General features: G+C 43.9%; 1 protein-coding gene across 2 annotated transcripts; it reads right to left on the bottom strand.

The window, feature by feature from the left end:
* Window positions 1-2,668: 2,668 nt before the first annotated feature.
* On the bottom strand, window positions 2,669-21,182 carry LOC115197105 (creatine kinase U-type, mitochondrial-like). 2 transcript variants are annotated; one of them, XM_029758291.1, is made up of 10 exons: window positions 21,081-21,182; window positions 18,527-18,739; window positions 17,267-17,465; window positions 16,069-16,164; window positions 14,840-15,061; window positions 14,604-14,689; window positions 10,337-10,460; window positions 6,338-6,472; window positions 4,917-5,042; window positions 2,669-3,445 (listed from the first exon to the last, which is right to left on the bottom strand). In XM_029758291.1, exons 2-10 carry the CDS (start codon window positions 18,673-18,675, stop codon window positions 3,338-3,340), a joined length of 1,245 nt encoding a protein of 414 aa, XP_029614151.1. In that variant the 5' UTR covers window positions 18,676-18,739; window positions 21,081-21,182; the 3' UTR covers window positions 2,669-3,337. The 2 variants fall into 2 exon arrangements, with proteins under 2 accessions (XP_029614151.1, XP_029614150.1); XM_029758290.1 differs by lacking the exon at window positions 21,081-21,182 and having other exon boundaries at window positions 18,527-18,893.
* Window positions 21,183-21,328: the final 146 nt, after the last annotated feature.

Genomic DNA, 21,328 nt, shown 5'->3' with positions numbered 1-21,328 from the left:
ACAGTTTCGTGGTTCACTTGACCTTCTGGCCGCAATAAATCCTACAGCAGGATGAATACGCAGTCCTCCTCCGGTAACACTGGAGACGTGCTCCGACCAACAACTGTCTGTCATATATGTGCGCAGAGAAGAAGAAAAAAGAGTTTAGAACTCATAATTGATTGCATGGTGTGAGAATGAATGCAATGCATTTTGACTACTGAATGCTATGATGGACTATGAATAGAAACTCTCAGGATGGAACAATTGAGTTACAGTTCATGTAAGGAACTCAGTCAACTGAAATAAAGTCATTAGGCCCTAATCTATGGATTCCACATGACTGGGAATACAGAGATGCATCTGTTGGTCGCAGATACCGTGAAAACAAAATGGAGGGGCGTGGATCAGAAAACCAGTCAGTATCTGGTGTGACCACCATTTTGCCTCATACAATGCGACACATCTCCTTTTGCGTAGAGTTGATCAGGCTGTTGATTGTGGCCGGTGGAATGCTTTTCCACTCTTCTTCAATGGCTGTGCCAATTCGCCGGATATTGTCATTAACTGGAACATGTGGTCGTACACGTCGATCCAGAGCATCCCAAACATGCTCAGCGTGTGAGATGTCTGGTATGGAACATTTCTGGGATCTTTTATTTCAGCTCATGAAACATGGGACCAACACTTTACATGCTGCGTAATGCTCAGTGCACTACTTTTGTGTGTGTGTGTGTGGGTGGGTTACTAGTTTCCGCGTCTATGACTGAGTGTACAAAACATTAAGAACACCTTCCTAATATTGAGTTGCTCCCCACCCGTTTGACCTCAGAACAGCCTCAATTTGTCTGGGCATGGACTCTACAAGGTGTCGAAAGCATTCTACAGGGATGCTGGCCCATGTTGACTCCAGTGCTTCCCACAGTTGTTTCAAGATGGCTGGATGTTCTTTGGGTGGTTGATCATTCTTGATACACACGGGAAACTGTTAAGCGTGAAAAACCCAGCAACGTTGTAGTTCTTGACACAAACTGGTGTGCCTGGCACCTACTACCATACCCCTTTCAAAGCCACTTGCATTTTTCTTGCCCATTCACCCTCTAAATGGCACACATACACAATTCATGTCCCAATGGTCTCAATGCTTAAAAATCCTTCTTTAACCTGTCTCCTCCCCTTCATCTACACTGATTGAAGTGGATTTAACAAGTGACATCAATAAGAGATCATAGCTTCCACCTAGATTTACCTGGTCAGTCTGTCATGGAAAAAGCAGGTGTTCTTAATGTTTGTACACTCAGTGTATGTGACAAGTGGTGCCATCCCCCTACAGGCCCTGGTTACATCTTACATCTGGTTACATGTGGTTTTTGTGATCTAATCAAGATGATCCAGCTACAGCAAGTCCCTGTCTACCTCAGTAAGTGGTCAGGAAGATCATCAAAATCAGTCATTTTCATTTTCTACACCGGTCTAAAAATGTGGGCACAATTTTAACACCAGGCATAAAACAGGGCTTCTGTGTGCTATGATGAGTCTGTGTTTTCTGGCTTGTCATTGTTCCCGTGCGTCCTGCAGCTCCACTGAAGGCTTGAGGATTAGTTGGCTGTGCACAGACAAAGCCCCCCTTGGAGTTCCTAGTTCCCGTTCCTCCATAAGACTGTTGCCATGGCAACGCACCATTTTTTCCCTGTGAGATTTGGGAGGAGGACCAAGATCTGCAGACTGCAATGCAAAGCTGGCGGGGGGCGCTTCAAGTAGCTTGGCTGTATTGTACAGGGTTCAGTAGGCACCAAACGGAAAAAAAGACCGGGAGGAACTGCTCATTTCTGTTTTCCGTTGCAAAACATTTTGCTATGGTGTCAACAACCCAGATTTCAGTAACACAACATGCCACTCCAATGCTTTTCAAACAATCACTGGTTGGATGGAGAGAGGGATTCTTAAAACCTTGTAATACAAACACTTCAGGGTTTATTTGCAGCTCTGAATAACACGGATGCTGTTGCAATGTCAATGTTCAGCATTAAGGAACAAGACAAATTGTTCCCCTAGTTTTCTAGCACATATTATGTTACGATGTCAAATAGCCTGGCTGGCAGATCTGAAGTCAGTCGTACGAGACAGTGCTCTTGTTAGAACATCTCGTATCAAAACATGTTATCACTCCTTTACCAGTCTTTAATGAGCAAGTATTAACGATTGTAGTAGTTGTGCAACGTTGTGAATGCTACTCAGATTTATGACCTTAAACTGCACGACAGATTGGTGTATTGGCTACACATTATCAGAGTTTGTTCACACTAATCAGTGATTTACAGTAATTCAATCAAATGCATAGAAAACTAACTCCCTTTGGCCATAAGTCTTGGCAGAGTACAGCGGTTGGTTATAGCACAGTGCACTGTTAAGAAGAGGATCAGTATTGTCACATGACCCCAAACCCTACCAAGCTGATTACAATCAAGCACTGAGAGTTTGGTTACTATGGCGCCCATCCACTGTAATAAGTCACTCAAAGCATTGCTTTCATGATGGGATGAAATCACGCACACGCAGACACACACACGCTTTAAACAGTTACAGGTTGCAATGTGGTCAAGTTCGACACAATTCTATAAGCCCGTGGGTCAACAACGCACGGGCACGTAAACAGGTTTATAATATTAATGACGAATGAGAGAGGAAATGTATTAAATACATGGTTCCTTTAATAAAATCTGTCCGAGAATGACATTCAATGGTGGGTTGAAATGATATTGCTGCTTGATACATACAGTACATCACGGAGCACAGTAGTTTAGCATGAGTTATTATTAGCACGACTTAGTTTAACCCGTGTCTTACTAAAACTTCGACATAGAAGTCTTTTCAGTCCAACATGGTCGTTGTGCTGCATTCAAGTCGTCATCTATCACTACACGGTTACACTCTGGGTGTAGACTACCACAAATGGATGGATTACACTACCGTAGCAGTATCAGTATAGCATATAGCCGTGTTCCTCCACATCCCGATACAGAGGGAAGACGAGGAAGTAGCAGTATCGGACACATAGAGTATAGGACATGCTGTAGTCTAGGTGTAACAGGCCTAGGTGTCAGGTTGAGGGCTATTAAGTAGAAGGAGTCCCATTGCATATAGTTGCATTGGGATTAGCGCTATAGGTATGCACTAGAACATTCTAAATGTGCATTCCTACCGGGAGTGTAACGTTCTCGGAACATCTGGTGCCATTTAAATTCGACATCTCAAACGGAGTTGGACTAAATCTGGACATTACCTACGGCTCTGAATGGGGATGAGACAGACGGGTCGGTAAGAAGAGGTATATCTGGGCCGGAGGGGGTTGGGTGGTCTACTTCTTGAACGGCGGGGGAATCTTGATGTCCTGACCCTTCTCCAGCTTCTTCTCACAGTCGATCAGGTAGTTGACGCCGTCCACCACCGTCTGCACTAGCTGGACCTGATCACACAGAGAGAGTCAGTGGGCGCGTTGGGGAGAGAGAGAGAGAGAGAGAGAGAGAGAGAGAGAGAGAGAGATGACTGCGTCGCAGACCGCGCCAGATCTCACAACATCCAGTTAGGTGTTTAACATATCAACTAAGCGCATCGAATGACATTGTCCGAGCAATGTGATGCCCGGCTGCGCAGTTGATGACGTGGCACAGGACCAATGGTTGCTGCAACATCGGCAATGAGGTCTGCCTGGAACGCAGCCACGGTGTGCGTGTTTGAGGTCGACCGCCTTGCAGCCAGAGTGTGCAGAATCACTGATCGACGGTTCATCTTGCATCCCGAACAACTGCCCGTTATGTCGTCAAGATCAGTGATTCGGATTCTGAGCCCTGCTTAAACCGATCACCTCAATCACGCGGACAGAGACTGTGGACGGTCGAGAGTTGTCGCTCTCTCTTGCTCGCTCTCTGTTTCTCACCCTCTTACTCTTTTGTTCTCTCAGTCCCGCGTTCTTTCACTCCCAGACCTTGCATTCCTCACCGATTGGTTCTGGAGAGCTGCAGTGTGTGCGTCCCCCACCTTATTGAAATAATCAACCACATCGTGATTGATGTGTGTGTGCGTCTAAATGCATGGTTAGCAGAGGATCTACAGGTAAGTGCCATAATGAAAGGAAACACCGACATAAAGCGTCTTAATAGGGCGTTCGGGCCACTACGAGCCGCCAGAACAGCTTTCAATGCGCCTTGGCATAGATTGTACAAGTGTCTGGTACTCTGCACACATTGTGGCTCTCCAGGACCCACACCAGCAACACACAATACAGAATAGTCCCATTGTCTTCTTTTATCCATGTCACCATCTCGCATGCAGACACAGGCATGACAGCATGACTGGGTACACAAGGGGGTACACAACACACAAACAGAGGCAAGACGCTCTCTCTCCTCAAGACACTGTTCAAGCCTTCCAGTACAACCCATGGCCACATCTCAGTAGTCTAAAATGGCTTCCTCGCTCGTGTCCTCTCATTTACTATACAGGGCTGTAAAAGCAAATGCATTTGGTACTCTTCACCGTATTGTTTTGACCTACCTTCTCAGATTCTGAATAACAGCGTTTGACTTGCCTTCTTAAGCCCTCGGCTCCTAAGGGGCTGAGGCTATTGATGAACGTCCGCCATCTCAGTCAGCTCCTGGCAAGTTTTTCCAGGTAGTACCTTAGTTGTAATATCCTCATTTGGGATAATAACTGTTATTGCATTGCCTTGTATTGTAGGCGCAGGTAAAGGAGAGGAGTGCGCCATTTTATACTATTTGAGATGCACCCCGTGGCTGTGTGTGTGTGTGTGTGTGTGTGGGGGGGGGGGGGGGGTGAAGTTTCCCCTAGTACAGATCTAGGATCAGCTTCCCAATCCAAACTGACTCAAGATCAGTGTCCAAGAGAAACTTCACCCTACACTATGTATTCCTTATTACCTCTGACTGTCCCAGTCTGTCCAGGTTGGAGATGTCAAAGGTGCTGCCCACGGCTGCAGTGTCCACTCCTCCGGTACCTCTCTTCTGCAGACGCAGGTTGTCCAGAATCTTTGCGAAGCGGGGGTCCTGCGGGGGGGGGGGGGGGGGGGTGTACAGACACAAGCTTTTACAGATGCACCATTGAGAGCATCCTGTCGGGCTGTATCACCGCCTGGTATAGAGACTACACCGCCCGCAACCGCAGGGCTCTCCAGAGGGTGGTGCGGTCTGCCCAACGCATCACCGGGGGCACACTGTCTTCCCTCCAGGACACCTACACCACCCGATGTCACAGGAAGGCCAAAAAGATCATCAAGGACATCAACCAGCCGAGCCACGACCTGTTCACCCCGCTACCATCCAGAAGGCGAGGTCAGTACAAGTACATCAAAACTGGGACAGAGAGTCTGAAAAACAGCTTCTATCTCAAGGCCATCAGACTGTTAAATAGCCATCACTAGCCAGCCTCCACCCAGTACCCTGCCCTGAACTTAAGTCACTAGCCGGCTACCACCCAGTTATTCAACGCTGCACCTTAGAGGCCGCTGCCCAATGTACATAGACATGGAATCACTGGTCACTTAAATAATGTAACACTAGTCACTTTAATAATGTTTACATACTGTGTTCTACTGTATTTTAGTCAATGCCACTCCGACATTGCTCATCCTAATATTATATATTTCTTAATTCTTAATAATTGATTTAATATTTCTTAATAATTGTGTGTATTGTTGTGAATTGTTAGATATAACTGCACTGTTGGAGCTAGGAACACAATCATTTCACTACACCCGCAATAACATCTGCTAAATATGTGTATGTGACCAATACCATTTGATTTGATTTGATTTTGATGGGGCACAAAACGTAGGAAATGAAGAGATACTATCTGAACTTGTCCAACAGGAAACACTCATTTCCGATGTAAAAACGTTTTGCTAGGGTGTGCCCTCACAAGCACGGCCCTGGTTAGCGAGGGGAGAGGAATGTTCAGAAGACAAATGGGCCTTGAATGACTGGCAAGTGGGGATCTTGTTGGTCGCTGGTGTGAGGGTATAAAGGTTTGTGTGTTTGTGAGTGTGTGAATCTGTATAGGGGCAAGACAAAGATGTATTATCTTAGTAAGATGTCTTATTAAGAAAAAATGATCTTGAAACAAGATTAATTATCTTACCCCACTTGTGTCAAGCTTTTTTTTAGGTCAAAATAAGCAACATTATCTGCCAATGTAGTCAGATAATGTATCTTGGTAAGAAAAAAAGTCATTTTAAATGTATTATCACTCAATACAAGATTGAAAAAAAATCTAGGTAAGACCGTTTTTGCCGTGTATTCTTTTTGAGGCTCCGAGTAGATATTGCAGTGTGTGTGTGTGTTACCTTGCTGAGCTTGGGCAGGTTGACGTGTACTCCAGCACGGAGCCCAGTGCCCAGGTTGGAGGGACAGGTGAGGATGTAGCCCAGTCTCTCATTCCACATGAACTCCCAGCCTTTCTCCTGGATCAGCCTCTCCACCTGACCAAACATTACATGAGAATTTGAGATTAGATGGAAAACTAGATTGCCATTTTATTTCCCCTTGAAATGAAATTTGTCTTGCAAACATAGACTGTCGATCAGCAGCCATACAGGGATCGGGGGTGTGCACCTTTGTCTTGTCCAGACATGTATGATCTTCGAAAAACCCAGGTTCTTGTACGCTACCATGTTTTATTGTGGGTCCTTCACATGGACTGTCAACTGTGAGACCTTATATATATACTGCTGAAAAAAATAAAGGTAACACTAAAATAACACATCCTAGATCTGAATGAAAGAAATAATCTTATTAAATACTCTTTTCTTTACATAGTTGAATGTGCTGACAACAAAATCACACAAAAATAATCAATGCAAATCCAATTTATCAACCCATGGAGGTCTGGATTTGGAGTAACACTCAAAATTAAAGTGGAAAACCACACTACAGGCTGATCCAACTTTGATGTAATGTCCTTAAAACAAGTCAAAATGAGGCTCAGTAGTGTGTGTGGCCTCCACGTGCCTGTATGACCTCCCTACAACGCCTGGGCATGCTCCTGATGAGGTGGCGGATGGTCTCCTGAGGGATCTCCTCCCAGACTTGGACTAGAGCATCCGCCAACTCCTGGACAGTCTGTGGTGCAACGTGGCATTGGTGGATGGAGCGAAACATGATGTCCCAGATGTGCTCAATTGGATTCAGGTCTGGGGAACGGGCGGGCCAGTCCATAGCATCAATGCCTTCCTCTTGCAGGAACTGCTGACACACTCCAGCCACATGAGGTCTAGCATTGTCTTGCATTAGGAGGAACCCAGGGCCAACCGCACCAGCATATGGTCTCACAAGGGGTCTGAGGATCTCATCTCGGTACCTAATGGCAGTCAGGCTACCTCTGGCGAGCACATGGAGGGCTGTGCGGCCCCCCCAAAGAAATGCCACCCCACACCATGACTGACCCACCGCCAAACCGGTCATGCTGGAGGATGTTGCAGGCAGCAGAACGTTCTCCACGGCGTCTCCAGACTCTGTCACATGTGCTTAGTGTGAACCTGCTTTCATCTGTGAAGAGCACAGGGCGCCAGTGGCGAATTTGCCAATCTTGGTGTTCTCTGGCAAATGCCAAACGTCCTGCACGGTGTTGGGCTGTAAGCACAACCCCCACCTGTGGATGTCGGGCCCTCATACCACCCTCATGGAGTCTGTTTCTGACCGTTTGAGCAGACACATGCACATTTGTGGCCTGCTGGAGGTCATTTTGCAGGGCTCTGGCAGTGCTCCTCCTGCTCCTCCTTGCACAAAGGCGGAGGTAGCGGTCCTGCTGCTGGGTTGTTGCCCTCCTACGGCCTCCTCCACGTCTCCTGATGTACTGGCCTGTCTCCTGGTAGCGCCTCCATGCTCTGGACACTATGCTGACAGACACAGCAAACCTTCTTGCCACAGCTCACATTGATGTCCCATCCTGGATGAGCTGCACTACCTGAGCCACTTGTGTGGGTTGTAGACTCCGTCTCATGCTACCACTAGAGTGAAAGCACCGCCAGCATTCAAAAGTGACCAAAACATCAGCCAGGAAGCATAGGAACTGAGAAGTGGTCTGTGGTCACCACCTGCAGAACCACTCCTTTATTGGGGGTGTCTTGCTAATTGCCTATAATTTCCACCTGTTGTCTATTCCATTTGCACAACAGCATGTGACATTTATTGTCAATCAGTGTTGCTTCCTAAGTGGACAGTTTGATTTCACAGAAGTGTGATTGACTTGGAGTTACATTGTGTTGTTTAAGTGTTCCCTTTATTTTTTTGAGCAGTGTATATATATGGTATGTACTTCAGGAAAGTATTCAGACCCCTTGACTTTTTCCACATGTCGTTACGTTACAGCCTTATTCTAAAATGGAATAAAACAATTTATAATCCTCAGCAATCTACACACCATACCCCGTAATGACAAAGCGAAAACAGGTTTTTAGACATTTTTGCAGACGTATAAAACATTTAAGTATTTTATATATATATATATATATATATATATATATATATATATAAAAATATATAGACCCTTTGCTATAAGACACAAAATTGACGTCAGGTGCATCCTGTTTCCATTGATCATCCTTGAGATGTTTCTACAACTTGATTGGAGTCTGAATTTACCTATGGTAAATTAAATTGATTGGAAAAGCACACACCTGTCTATATAAGGTCCCACAGTTGACAGTGCATGTCAGAGCTAAAACCAAGCCACGAGGTCGAAGGAATTGTCCTTAGAGCTCAGAGACAGGATTGTGTCGCGGCACAGATCTGGGGAAGGGTAACAACACATTTCTGCAGCATTGAAGGTCCCCAAGAACGCAGTGGCCTCCATCATTCTTAAATGGAAGAAGTTTGGAACCGCCAAGACTCTTCCTAGAGCTGGCCGCCCGGCCTAACTGAGCAATTGGGGTAGAAGGGCCATGGTCAGGGAGGTGACCAAGAGCCCGATGGTCACTCTGACAGAGCTCTAGAGTTCCTCTGTAGAGATGGGAGAACCTTCCAGAAGGACAACCATCTCTGCAGCACTCCACCAATCAGGCCTTTATGGTAGAGTGGCCAGACGGAAGCCGTTCCTCAGTAAAAGGCACATGACAGCCCGCTTCGAGTTTACCAAAAGGTACCTAAAGACTCTCAGACCATGAGAAAGAAGATTCTCTGGTCTGATGAAACTACGATTGGACTCTTTGGCCTGAATGCCAAGTGTCATGTCTGGAGGAAACCTGGCAGCATCATGCTGTGGGATGTTTTTCAGCGGCAGGGACTGGGAGACTAGTCAGGATCAAGGCAAAGATGAACGGCGCAGAGTACAGAGAGAACCTTGATGAAAACCTGCCCCAGAGCGCTCTGGACCGCAGGAGTGGCTTTGGGACAAGTCTCTGATTGTCCTTGAGTGGCCCAGCCAGAGCTCGGACTTGAACACGATCAAACATCTCTGGAGAGACCTGAAAATAGTTGTGAAGCAACGCTCCCCATCCAACCTGACAGAGCTTGAGAGGATCTGCAGAAAAGAATGGGAGAAACTCCCCAAATACAGGTGTGCCAAGCTTGTAGCGTCATACCCAAGAAGACTCAAGGCTGTAATCGCTGCCAAAGGTGCTTCAACAAAGTACTCAGTAAAGGGTCTGAATACTTATGTAAATGTTATTTTTCAGTTTTTCTTTTTAATAAATGAGCAAAACAATCTTAAAACCTGTTTTTGCTTTGTCATTATGGGATATTCTGTGTAGATTGATGAAGGAAAAAAACTAATTTGATACATTTCAGAATAAGGCTGTAACCTAACCAATTTGGAAAAAGTCAAGGGGTCTGAATACTTTCCGATGGCACTGTAGACAGGTGTGTGCCTTTCCAATTCATGTCCAATCAATTGAATTTACCACCGGTGGACTCCAATCAAGTTATAGAAACATCTCAAGGGTGATCAATGGAAACAGGATTCACCTGAGCTGAATTTAGAGTCTCATAGCAAAGGATCTGAATACTTATGCAAATAAGGTATTTCTGTTTTTTTATTTGTCATAAATTTGCAAACATTTCTAAAAACCTGTTTTTGCTTTGTCATTATTGGGTATTGTGTGCAGATTGATGAGGAAAATGTTTTATTTAATTCATTTTAGAATTAGGCTGGGGGTCTGAATGCTTTCCCAATGCACTGTGGTAATATCTGTGTGTATTTCTGAGTGTGTGTAGTGTGGTCATTGCTTCTGTTTGGACATTACTACTGTTCAATAACAGTCCTTGCTTAACAATTTGGCGTCTCCTGCATCTAATGAGGAACTTGGAACAATTAGATAAATAACTAAAGTGTGTGAGTGTGTGTGCACCTCTTTCAGGCCTGTGCAGAAGCGGTCAAACACTCTCTTCATGTTGCCTCCCTTCTCCATAGAGATGACCCTGGTGTGATCCTCTTCATTGATCCAGATGAGGAAGGTCTTCGTGTTGTTGTGCCTGGGTTTGGTACAAATGAGTGGAGACGGTTTAAAAATCACAAAACACTCTCTTAAATCAATACTTCAATTGATATTGAAATCAACGGATCCCACCGCTGCCACCAGCGTACGTAGACTATTTTGGAGGAGCTGATCTCAACCATTGATATCGATGCGTTTCCTTAATGTTGGTGAAAAGAAACACAGTGCTTGGATAATGGATTGAGTTAGACAATATCAATATGACTAAGAGATCATTTTCCTATTCTCCATTGCACCAGCTAGAGTTGATGTCCCGGGTTCCATTTACCATACATGTACCTACGTTATAACTTCATGCACAAAACACTGGTCGCCGTATACAGTATTGCCATATACGCAATAATCTCACAGTAATGCATTGTATTGAGTTGCATTCAGTAAAAACTGACTTCTTAAAAACAATTAGAGAAAGTAATGGATAGGTCTGGAGCAAGGAGAGCGGAGGGCAGGATGAAAGGAGGAGAGCTGTCAAACGGAGAGAGAGAGGGTGAATTATAAAGGAGAGGAGAAGAGTTTGGTATGATGTAGGCACAGACGGGGGGGGGGGGTAAGAGGAAAGCTGGTGATCGATGCTGGAGCAGCACCAGGCTATTTCTGGACACCAGGCTATTTCTGGGTACCGGCTGAAACTCAATGTGGAGAGGGCATTGTTTGCAGGGCCATAGCCGGGTTCTGAGTTCTAGCGAGGTCTTGGGGTGGGGGGGGGAAGAGGGGAGAGGTTAACTTTCTTATAAACGTAAAGAAAGTTGAAGCTCATTTCCTGCATTTCTATACAATTTACAAACTCTAAAATGTCATTTGGAGAAAACAAGCAACAATGACCCCAGCCCCACATTGGTTGCTGTACTTCATTTACCTCAGTCAATCTACAAACACATTGCCAATTGACTTTTCCCACATTTTGTTATGTTGTAGCCTCAATTTAAAATGAATTAAATTGAGATTTTTTTTGTCACTGGCCTATAAACAATACCCCGTAATGTCAAAGTGGAGTTATGTTTTTAGAAATTTGTACAAATGAATTCAAAAATAAAGATGAAATGTCTTGAGTCAGTAAGTACTCAACCCATTTGTCATGGCAAGCCTAAATAACTTCAGGAGTACAAATGTGCTGAACAAGTCACATAATTAGTTGCATGGACTATGTGTGCAATAATAGTGTTTAACATGATTTTTGAATGACTACCTCATCTCTTTACGCCATACATACAATTATCTGCCAGGTCCCTCGGTTGGGCAGGTAGCCTAAGGGTTAGCGCGTTGGGCCAGTGACCGAAAGGTTGCTTGGATCGAATCCTGAGCTGACAAGGTCCAAAAAAAAAATCTGTTGTTCTGCACCTGAACAAGGCAGTTAACCCATAGTTCCCCGGGAGGCCGTCATTGTAAATAAGAATTTGTTCTTAACGGACTTGCCTGGTTAAATAAAGGTTCAATAAAAAATACATTTAAAAAAAGCTGTGAATTTCAAACAGATTCAACCATAAAGACCAGGGAGGTTTTACAACGCAGCCAGCTATCTAAACTTCTAGTTATCATGGCCGAATTACTGACTCGCAAAGTGCAGATATTGCATATACCTTTGAGCATGGTGAAGTTATTAACACTTCGGATGGTATATAAATACACCCAGTCACTACAAAGATAATGGCGTTCTTCCTAATTAAGTTGCCGGAGAGGCCAATGGTGACTAAAACAGTTACAGAGTTTAATGGCTATGACAGGAGAAAACTGAGAATGGGTCAATGACATTGTAGTTACTCCACAATACTAACCTAATTGACAGAGTGAAAAGAAGGAAGCCTGTACAGAATAAACGTTTTACAAAACCTGCATCCTGTTTGCAACAAGGCACTAAAGTAATACCACTAAAAAAAATGTGGCAAAGAAATGAATGTTGTGTTCAGAATAGAACGTCTTATGTTTGGGGCAAATCCAATACAACACATTACTGAGTACTACTCTCCATATTTTCAAGCACAGTGGTGGCTGCATCATGTTATGGATATGCTTGTAATCGTTAAGGACTGGGGAGTTTCAGGATAAAAAAATTATGGACCAGACACTGGGAAAGAAATTTATCTTTCAGCAGGACAATAACCTAAAACACAAGGCCAAATCTACACTGGAGTTGCTTACCAAAAAGATTAGACTTAAACCTACTTTAAAATCTATGGCAAGACCTGAAAAGACGTACCCAGAAAGACGCACAGCTGTAGTCGCTGACAAAGGTGCTTCTATAAAATACCGACTCAGGGGTGTGAATACTTATGTAAATGAGATATTTCTGTATTTCATTTTCAATTAATACATTTGCTTTACAGATTCAATTTTTTGTTGTTGCAGTTTTACAGCTAATTTCCTGCAATTCTACACATTTTGCCATGCCTTATGTCACGTTCATATGGTACCTGAGCAAGAGTGACTAGCTAAAGCAATGGGGGCCCCATGGAGGTCAGGGCCCCAGGGCATGTGCCCTGCGTGCCCGGTCAGTAATTCACCCATGATAACTAGAAGTTTAGATAGCTGGCTAGACTAACTAGACTCATTTACCAATTTAAAACATTTGAACTGACATGGGCTAATTGAGTGACTTCCTATAGCTAGGTTTCCATCCAATTGGCAACAGATTGTAATGTGAATATTCTCAAATCCGCATTAAAAACAATAAGCGTGTTTTCCCCTCCAAAGATGTTTCCATCAAATTGGCTCATTGCAGATTAAAGGCTGTGTGTGATGAGGTAGTGCACATAAAATACCTTTTGCATTTTCAACTCTACTGATGGTTTTTGTCACAGAAAAAAATGGCATTATATAGCAAGTGTGCCCACTCTGGTATTAGCAAGTGAGCGCACCGCTACCTGCACACTGTTGGCTAGAGTGCACCTGTAGCCTACCGGATGAGATTATTATTATTATTATTATTATGGACAAAAGAGCAAGATTACTTCTATTTGACGGGCAGCCAAGCATCGATTATCATGTCATCAGAATAAGACCCTCAATATTTATTGGAAAGGAGCATCAAGCCCATCACCTTGCACTTTCACCACCCTGTGAAGTTCATCGTCATTTATTGAATCTATTGCCTAATAAACAGCATTCTTTCCCAACAAATCAGTGGGAGGACCACACAACATGTCATCGTGTGACTCCAAGTTAACTTCGATAGGATGGTTATTTTATAAATATTTGCGCATAAAAGCGTTTCCGCTGATATTTCCCGCATAATTCATTTTACTGATACAAAACAAATCCCACTTTGTCTAGCATATTTTGTTTTGCCGACATTTAGAAAGTTTACCGAAAAATTTTCTTCAGACCTGTCATGAAATTGTACTTTACGCGCATAAAAAGGTTGGATGGAAACCTGGTTAGTGAGTGACATATAACAAGAGAAAAATAGTCCAAATTAATTTAAGATAAATCAGGAAATCTGTAATCAATTTTGCTGTTTTTGCCCAGGAGGTCTCAGTCATGTAATTTTACATCTAACTAAGATGTTAGTGAGTTAGTTGGTGCAGTATTTCTAAAGTGAACAAAATGTACATGAAAACTAGTCTTCTCTCATTGAATGACAACAAACACGTAATTAAAGAATCCCTACTGTTAACCAATCACAGACGAAAGGGTGTAGACTTCCTCTACCGAAATGCGACTACCCTCAAGAAAAAATGTGCTCGAACAGCAAAAAATGTAATGAAAAAAATGCACCAAAACCAACACAAATTTCACAACATTTTGTCAGAATATATGCGCAAACAGTATCAACTGGGAAGCATACGGTAAGCTATAGTAGTACGGTGGCCCTGGAGCAAATTAGGGTTAAGTGCCTTACTCAAGGACACGCCAATTGATTTTTCACCTTGTCGACTCGGTATTCGAACCAGCGACCTTTCGGTTACCCGACCGACACTAACTGCTGGACTACATGCCACTAATGCACGTTTAAGGCTCAATCTAGAGGAGCTACAAGCTAGTGGGCATTATTTTGCTAGAAGGGTCATGGTGATGTGTAGCATGAACTGTATGCAAATAACTGTGCAACAATCAAAATCACCTCTCACTGTTATGACTGTTAATGACCACTAAGGGTCTATATCTATAACTAACAGGTGCTTACCAGATACCGCGTGCGTCTGGCCAATCACGAGCCATCCCCGAACAGGTCAGCAGAGGAGACACGGGTTTGTCAAACAGGAAGTGGTCCTGTGTCAACATAGTAGAGACAGGAGATGCTGTATTAATGAAAGTGGAGCAATATCAATGTCCCCTAAAAAAATCCTTGCTATTATTTCCCTTTTCTCACTCTCCTTTATGTCCTTACAACACGCAAAATGGATTGGCCTCTTGACTCACGTCAATGAGCTGCTGCTGCTCCTGGTCTGTCATGTGGGTGAGGCTGTAGTAGGTCCCTGCCAGGTCCCCCTTCAGACCAGCCAGGGCGTCAACCACCACCCTCTCCACCTCGCGGCGTTCTGCCCGGGTACACGCCGGGGGCAGGCTCAGCCCCCTGATGCTACGGCCAGTCCTGACCCGCGACGACAGCACGTAGCGCTCGTCAAAGTTGCCAGACGTGAGCTGCAAACGGAGAGAAATAGAGCAATAATGAATGGCGTTTAGTTAACAGTATCACAACACCAACATTGATGGAGGAAATTTGTGAATGATCTATGATCCCCAAAGAGCAAAAGGGTTTTAAGGCAAGTTAAGACATGATTGTTTCTATATTTTGTTCCCTTAACAAATGATTTGTATGCAATGTAATTAATTGTAGCTTATAATATATTCACGTAACATAACATTCCAGTATGCGCAATGCATGTACTGCATAATTGTATAATATTAGCTGGTATAACTGATTAGTGTAGTGCATTGACTGTATATGAATGGACAAAGACAGCGTCACACCATTCATTGCTATGTGACGACTCAATGGCGCAATTGAAGCTCAGGAAGTCTGTTTTATCTTGGTAAGAGTTCTCACGGGTGGGATTCTCAAGACATAACATTTGCAGCTTGAGTTACTCCAGGAAGTGATGTTGCAAGCTGTGACCAGGGGAGAACGACTGCCCCGTCTCATGGAGCATCTCAAGTTGAAGCCCAACCGGGTTACTGCAGGCTGCAACTAAGCTATCCTTATAACTTATTCTGTGTGCGATTTTAAAATAATTGGTTCAGGGACATACATCTGGTGTAATAGAAGCAATTATTGATACCATGATTGTCTTCGAATTTGGTCTTTATTTGCATGAAGATTGCGATTTTCCCATTGACTATAATGGGGGACCCTGCTTTATTAAAACAACAGCCTCGGTCGGCCTTCATGGCTTCACTGAAAGGAGGCTGTCGTTCTCCCCTGGTGTAGTGTCCAGTGAGTGAATCTGTCCACCTTCTAACTCCACTGTCACATCTAGGCGGCGTCCCAAATGGCATCCTGCTCCCTGTGTAGTGCACTACTTTTGACCAGGGCCTGCACCCTACTCCCTATGGGGTCTGGTCAAACGTAGAGCACGATCCAAGGAATAGGGCGCCATTTGGGACGCAACCCCCACACTGTTGTTTTCAGTGAGGTTGCATCTCTATACCTTGCTGGAGTCCAAGTCGGTGGGATGGGTCATAATCTGAGGGTCGTAGCCATTGTGCCGCTCCTTGATGACTGGGTCAAGGAGGTCTGCAAACACCTGAAACCCCCACATCCACATCAGAAGTCTGACCATATAACATCATCATATAGCCTACAACAGTTCTCACACCTAAGCTGAAATGATGGGAGTTCTTTAAATGATCATTGTCACTTTATAAACTACTAGACGGGCTTACGGTATAGTATTGTAATGCAGTTTAGTTAAGCAATAAGGCCTGAGAGGGTGTGGTATATGGGCAATTTTAATTTTATTTAACTAGGAAAGTCAGTTAAGAACAAATTCTTATTTTCAATGACGGCCTAGGAATAGTGGGTTAACTGCCTTGTTCAGGGCAGAACGACAGATTTGTACCTTGTCAGCTCAGGGATTTGACCTTGCAACCTTTCGGTTACTAGCCAAACGCTCTAACCACTAGGCTACCCTGCCACCAATGTCCACTCACTGGGCGGGGAAATAATGCAGACCACAGTCATAGCCACATGATGAGACAGAACATCATCTGCATACGAGTGAGGAAAATAATAATGATATCACTTTTTATTTTGAGAACTTTTCAAGTTCATAGCAAGCAATGAGATCCCAAATGACACGGTCTCCTTTATCGCAAAACCAGCACCCCACTGGTGCTTTGGAAGTGGGCCTCAGTCTAAAACAGAACTTGAGGCTTGGATGTGCCTGTTCTCCATTGTCAGATTAAGAAGTGGCTGGGATTGTAATAGAATGTGGTCCATGAACCATTTCGCTCACTACTGATCGTTTTAGATGCCAAAAGTGTTATATAGGCCACAGGGTAGTCATTCATTCTCAATTCCTCTGAGATAAATGTAGACCATTGACTAAATTGGCTATTTATGGCTAAAGCGATTGCTTTTCTTTGTCGTTAAATATGCTCCACAACTTGACCTTCAACCATACATTTAGGGGGTGTCTGAAAATGTTACTAGCTGTCAAATCCTTTCTTCCTCCCCGTGCTCATTTCCCCAAATCCTCATCTTCCTCTCAAAGCTCATTGGAGGATGAGGTCCAAAGGAGGGACTTCAGATCCTCTCCTCCTACTCTTTGAGAGAACAAACACAGCCTATGGCTTCACTACACTGACCTTGAACTACTGCCTCCAACTAATTCCCCTTGCTCTGACCTCGTATGACTCCTCGTCCCCTGCCACCATGCCCACAGTCTTGATGAAGGGGTGCCCGGGGTTGTCCACGCCAGTCTGGATGGCCTGGTCCAGGGAGTACCCGTTGGGCGTGGTCTTGTCCACCAGCTTGGCATAGATGGCTGGGGTCAGGTGGCTGGCCATGCAGTTGTTGTGCTTGCGTAGGTCCGGGTACTCCGCACTGTCAGGACACAGTCAGTCACTCACCAAAAAATTGCTATATCACTGTAACTGAGAAACAACAACAAGGACAGTTTAAAATTCTACATGAAATTGGAAATGTGCACATGACTATTTAGCGTTCATTATTATGATGCTCCTGAGAATTATAACCTAAGACTCACTGCAAGTCAACACCTACACAGATTTCCATCTATGTCTCTGATTGTTAAGAGCTAGCTATGATTATCGGTTGGTTACCTGTGATTTTCTTTGACAGAGCCTTACCACTAGGCTTTTGGCATGTACTGCGTGTATGCGCTATGTATACACCTGGCACCGAGCGCTGTCTTCACCGACGACATAACATTGTATAGTAGCCAAACATGATACAATCTGGTCACACCAGAAGTTGAGCATTCTTTGGAAATGGACTGTCCAATCATTCTTAATACACATGCATGCAATCCGATTTTCCAGTTGAGCATTTTGCCTACAGCAGTGTTGGGTTTGTGCTTGATTCTGCCTATCATTAGGCCTATAAAGTCACAAAAGCAGAGTTTTCCCTGACCCCATGCAGGTCATACAAGGTCACATCTAGACAATTCCACCATGGTTCTGGAAAAAAAAAACCTGTCTCATCAACAACTCAATTAGAACATATCAATGTGGCCTAGTATTTTGTTGGCAAAACATTCCCTCGTGGAACCATGTAGCATTCAGAGAATGATTTAGAAAATATGCATATTTAATTCTTTATATCTATATTAATTATTCATCATTAGGCATAAAGAACATGTGGTGCAATATAAGTTAAATATATCTCGAGAATAAACAGGCCTAGGTCGGTTATAATGTTCACACATAGGTTCGTTTATGATCGAAAGACTCGAAATACCACATTCGTCTCCCAGTCGCGGGCATTGCTTTGATAGCGAAATGATTTCACCGAGGTCAGCATAATATTCACGTATTAGGCTACTCTATCTAAATCCTTAATGACAGTATGGCACTACGCTCTCGCACCTGACATGGCTGAATTGAAAATGTCCATATACAGCAGGAAAGGGCGTCGCGGTTTACCTGGCGGGGTACACTCTCCGTGCTTGCGCTCCGGCGGTGACACGTTCACGATTGAGCAGAAAGCCCGCTGTCAAAGACCCGGCTCCAATTAATGACAGAATCCTCACATTTCGTTTGGAGGACAACATCCTGGCGAAGTTGTTTGCCATTCTTTAATTTCCACAGTTGAAGAGGCAGGGATGGATGAAAGGGAGCCTTGCTGATGCCGAGCGTCTAAAAAGAAGGGATGCAATCAGAGAGAATGGATGAGTGAGACTGGAATAGAGGAAGACTGCGTGGTGTGAATGCTAAGGGGTCCAAGAGAATACAGCAATAGACGAAGCCGCCTACACTACACTAAAGGAGCTGTAGGCTACGCTGGATTCTGTCTGTATTTCCCCCCCTCCCATAGGCCTACACACTGGACACATAATTACTTCATTTAGTTGTGGCTAGACCGTGAAAGCAGGGTGCAAAGTGCATCTGTGGATTTTTGAATATGCTCACGGACAAACGTCCCACAACTACAAGTAACCATGCAATGCGTCATGGATGGGTGTAGTAGGCTATAGCAAGCGCTATAGTTGAATCATTCATGTGAAATTGGAGCAAATCGATATCTCTTGACATTTCCTTAATTGGATTATCAATCAATGTATTGGGGTTTGGGTTCGCGTAATTACCGACCAGTCAGCATGTATTGCAGGAACCAAGAGTTTAGAAAGGGGCAGATTTTTTACCAGGGATTAAGGACAAGTATAGTGACTAAATACCTTGCTTTTGAGATATAAAACTTTTAAAGAGGCGTAGAAAAGCATACAGCCCTATTCAGCTACAGCCTAATTCAACTGAATATATAGGCTATGAAAGGGGATATTATTACAGTACTGTATTGCCTTAAGAGATCATTTTATGGTATTTAAACAGGCTTTATTGAGTGGAAATCCCTCTTAAAACGATCTGCATGGGTACCTACTTTATGCCATCATGTGGGAAATAACAAGAGCATTACTGTAGAAAACCAAAGGCATTATTCTGAGGGAGACTTGTAGGGAAAGCTATTTAGTAGGGGATAATTCAGTGATCAAGACATGAAATTAGGAAATAGCAAGCTTACATGGGTTATCTGATCAAAGTTCACAGGAGGAAATTATGCAAGAGTGTTTTATATACAGGCCTATGGCAATTCCATTGCAGGGTAGATGATTGCATAACATATGCTTTTGCAATATAAGTTAGCTAGTATTATTAAAAGACGAAACGCATATGTTACATGACCAAAAGTATGTGGACACCTGCTTGTCGAACATCTCATTCCAAAATCATGGGCATTAATATGTAGTTGGTCCCCCTTTGCTGCGATAACAACCTCCACTCTTCTGGGAAGGCTTTCCACGAGATGTTGGAACATTGCTGTGGGGACTTGCTTCGGGCACTGATATTGGGTGATTAGGTCTGGCTCGCAGTCGGCGTCCCAATTCATCCCAAAGGTGCTCGATGGGGTTGAGGTCAGGGCTCTGTGCAGGCTTGTCAAGTTCTTCCACACCGATCTCGACAAACTATTTCTGTATGAACCTCGCTTTGTGCACGGGGGCATTGTCAAGCTAAAACAGGAAAGGTTCTTCCCCAAACTGTTGCCACAAAGTTGGAAGCACAAAATCGTCTAGAATGTCATTGTATGCTGTAGCATTAAGATTTCCTTTCACTGGCACTAAGGGGACTAGCCCGAACCATGAAAAACAGCCCCAGACCATTATTCCACCTGCACCAAACTTTACAGTTGGCACTATGCATTGGGGCACCAAGCGTTCTCCTGGCATCCGCCAAACCCAGATTCATCCGTCAGACTGCCAGATGGTGGAGCGTGATTCATCACTCCAGAGAACGTGTTTCCACTGCTCCAGAGTACAATGGCTGCAAGCTTTACACCACTCAGGTCGACTCTTGGCATTGCACATGGTAATCTTAGGCTTGTTCAGCCACGGAAATCCATTTCATGAAGCTTCCGACGAACAGTAACAGTTCTTGTGCTGACGTTGCTTCCAGAGGCAGTTTGGAACTCGGTAGTGAGCGTTGCAACCGAGGACAGACGATTTTTACGCCCTACCCGCTTCAGCATTCGTTGGTCCTGTTCTGTGAGCTTGTGTGGCTTACCATTTTGTGGCTGAACTGTTTTTGCTCCTAGACATTTTCAGTTCACAATAACAGCTCTAGCAGGGCAGAAATTTGACAAACTGACTTGTTGGAAAGGTGGCATCCTATGATGGTGCCACGTTGAGTCACTGATCTCTTCAGAAAGGCAATTCTACTGCCAATGTTTGTCTATGGAGATTGCATGGCTACGTGCTCAATTTTATACACCTGTTAGCGATGGGTGTGGCTGAAATAGCCAAATCTACTAAATATTTGGTGTAACTGCAATAAATAATAATCGTTAAATATAATACAGTACAGAAACAATTGCAATTGAGTTAACATTCATAGAAAACCAATTCTAAAAATGTGTACATTTATACTTTGGAAGTCAATTCTTGTGGCACACTACAAATGTAAAATATATGCAGGATAGTCTCACCTTGTTGCAGTACCCAGGTACTGGATGGCACTGCCCGTTGATGCCTTTGGCTGCCTGGCAGACCTGTGAGAGGCGTGGTGTCTCCTTATCTCCCTTAGAGTTGATTGTGCCTACCAGAGCACCTGATACACACATCATGACTAAGACTTTACATGCTCCCCTCCCCCCAATACCATAATATCTACCCTGAATGTAATAAATAAATATATATATATATATATATATATATATATATATATATATATATA

The sequence above is a fragment of the Salmo trutta genome, chromosome 7 (genome assembly GCF_901001165.1).
Source record: "Salmo trutta chromosome 7, fSalTru1.1, whole genome shotgun sequence".
Classification (NCBI taxonomy): domain Eukaryota; kingdom Metazoa; phylum Chordata; class Actinopteri; order Salmoniformes; family Salmonidae; genus Salmo; species Salmo trutta.
Note: the sequence above shows the minus strand (reverse complement) of the source record. Positions and strands in the feature narration are given on the sequence as shown.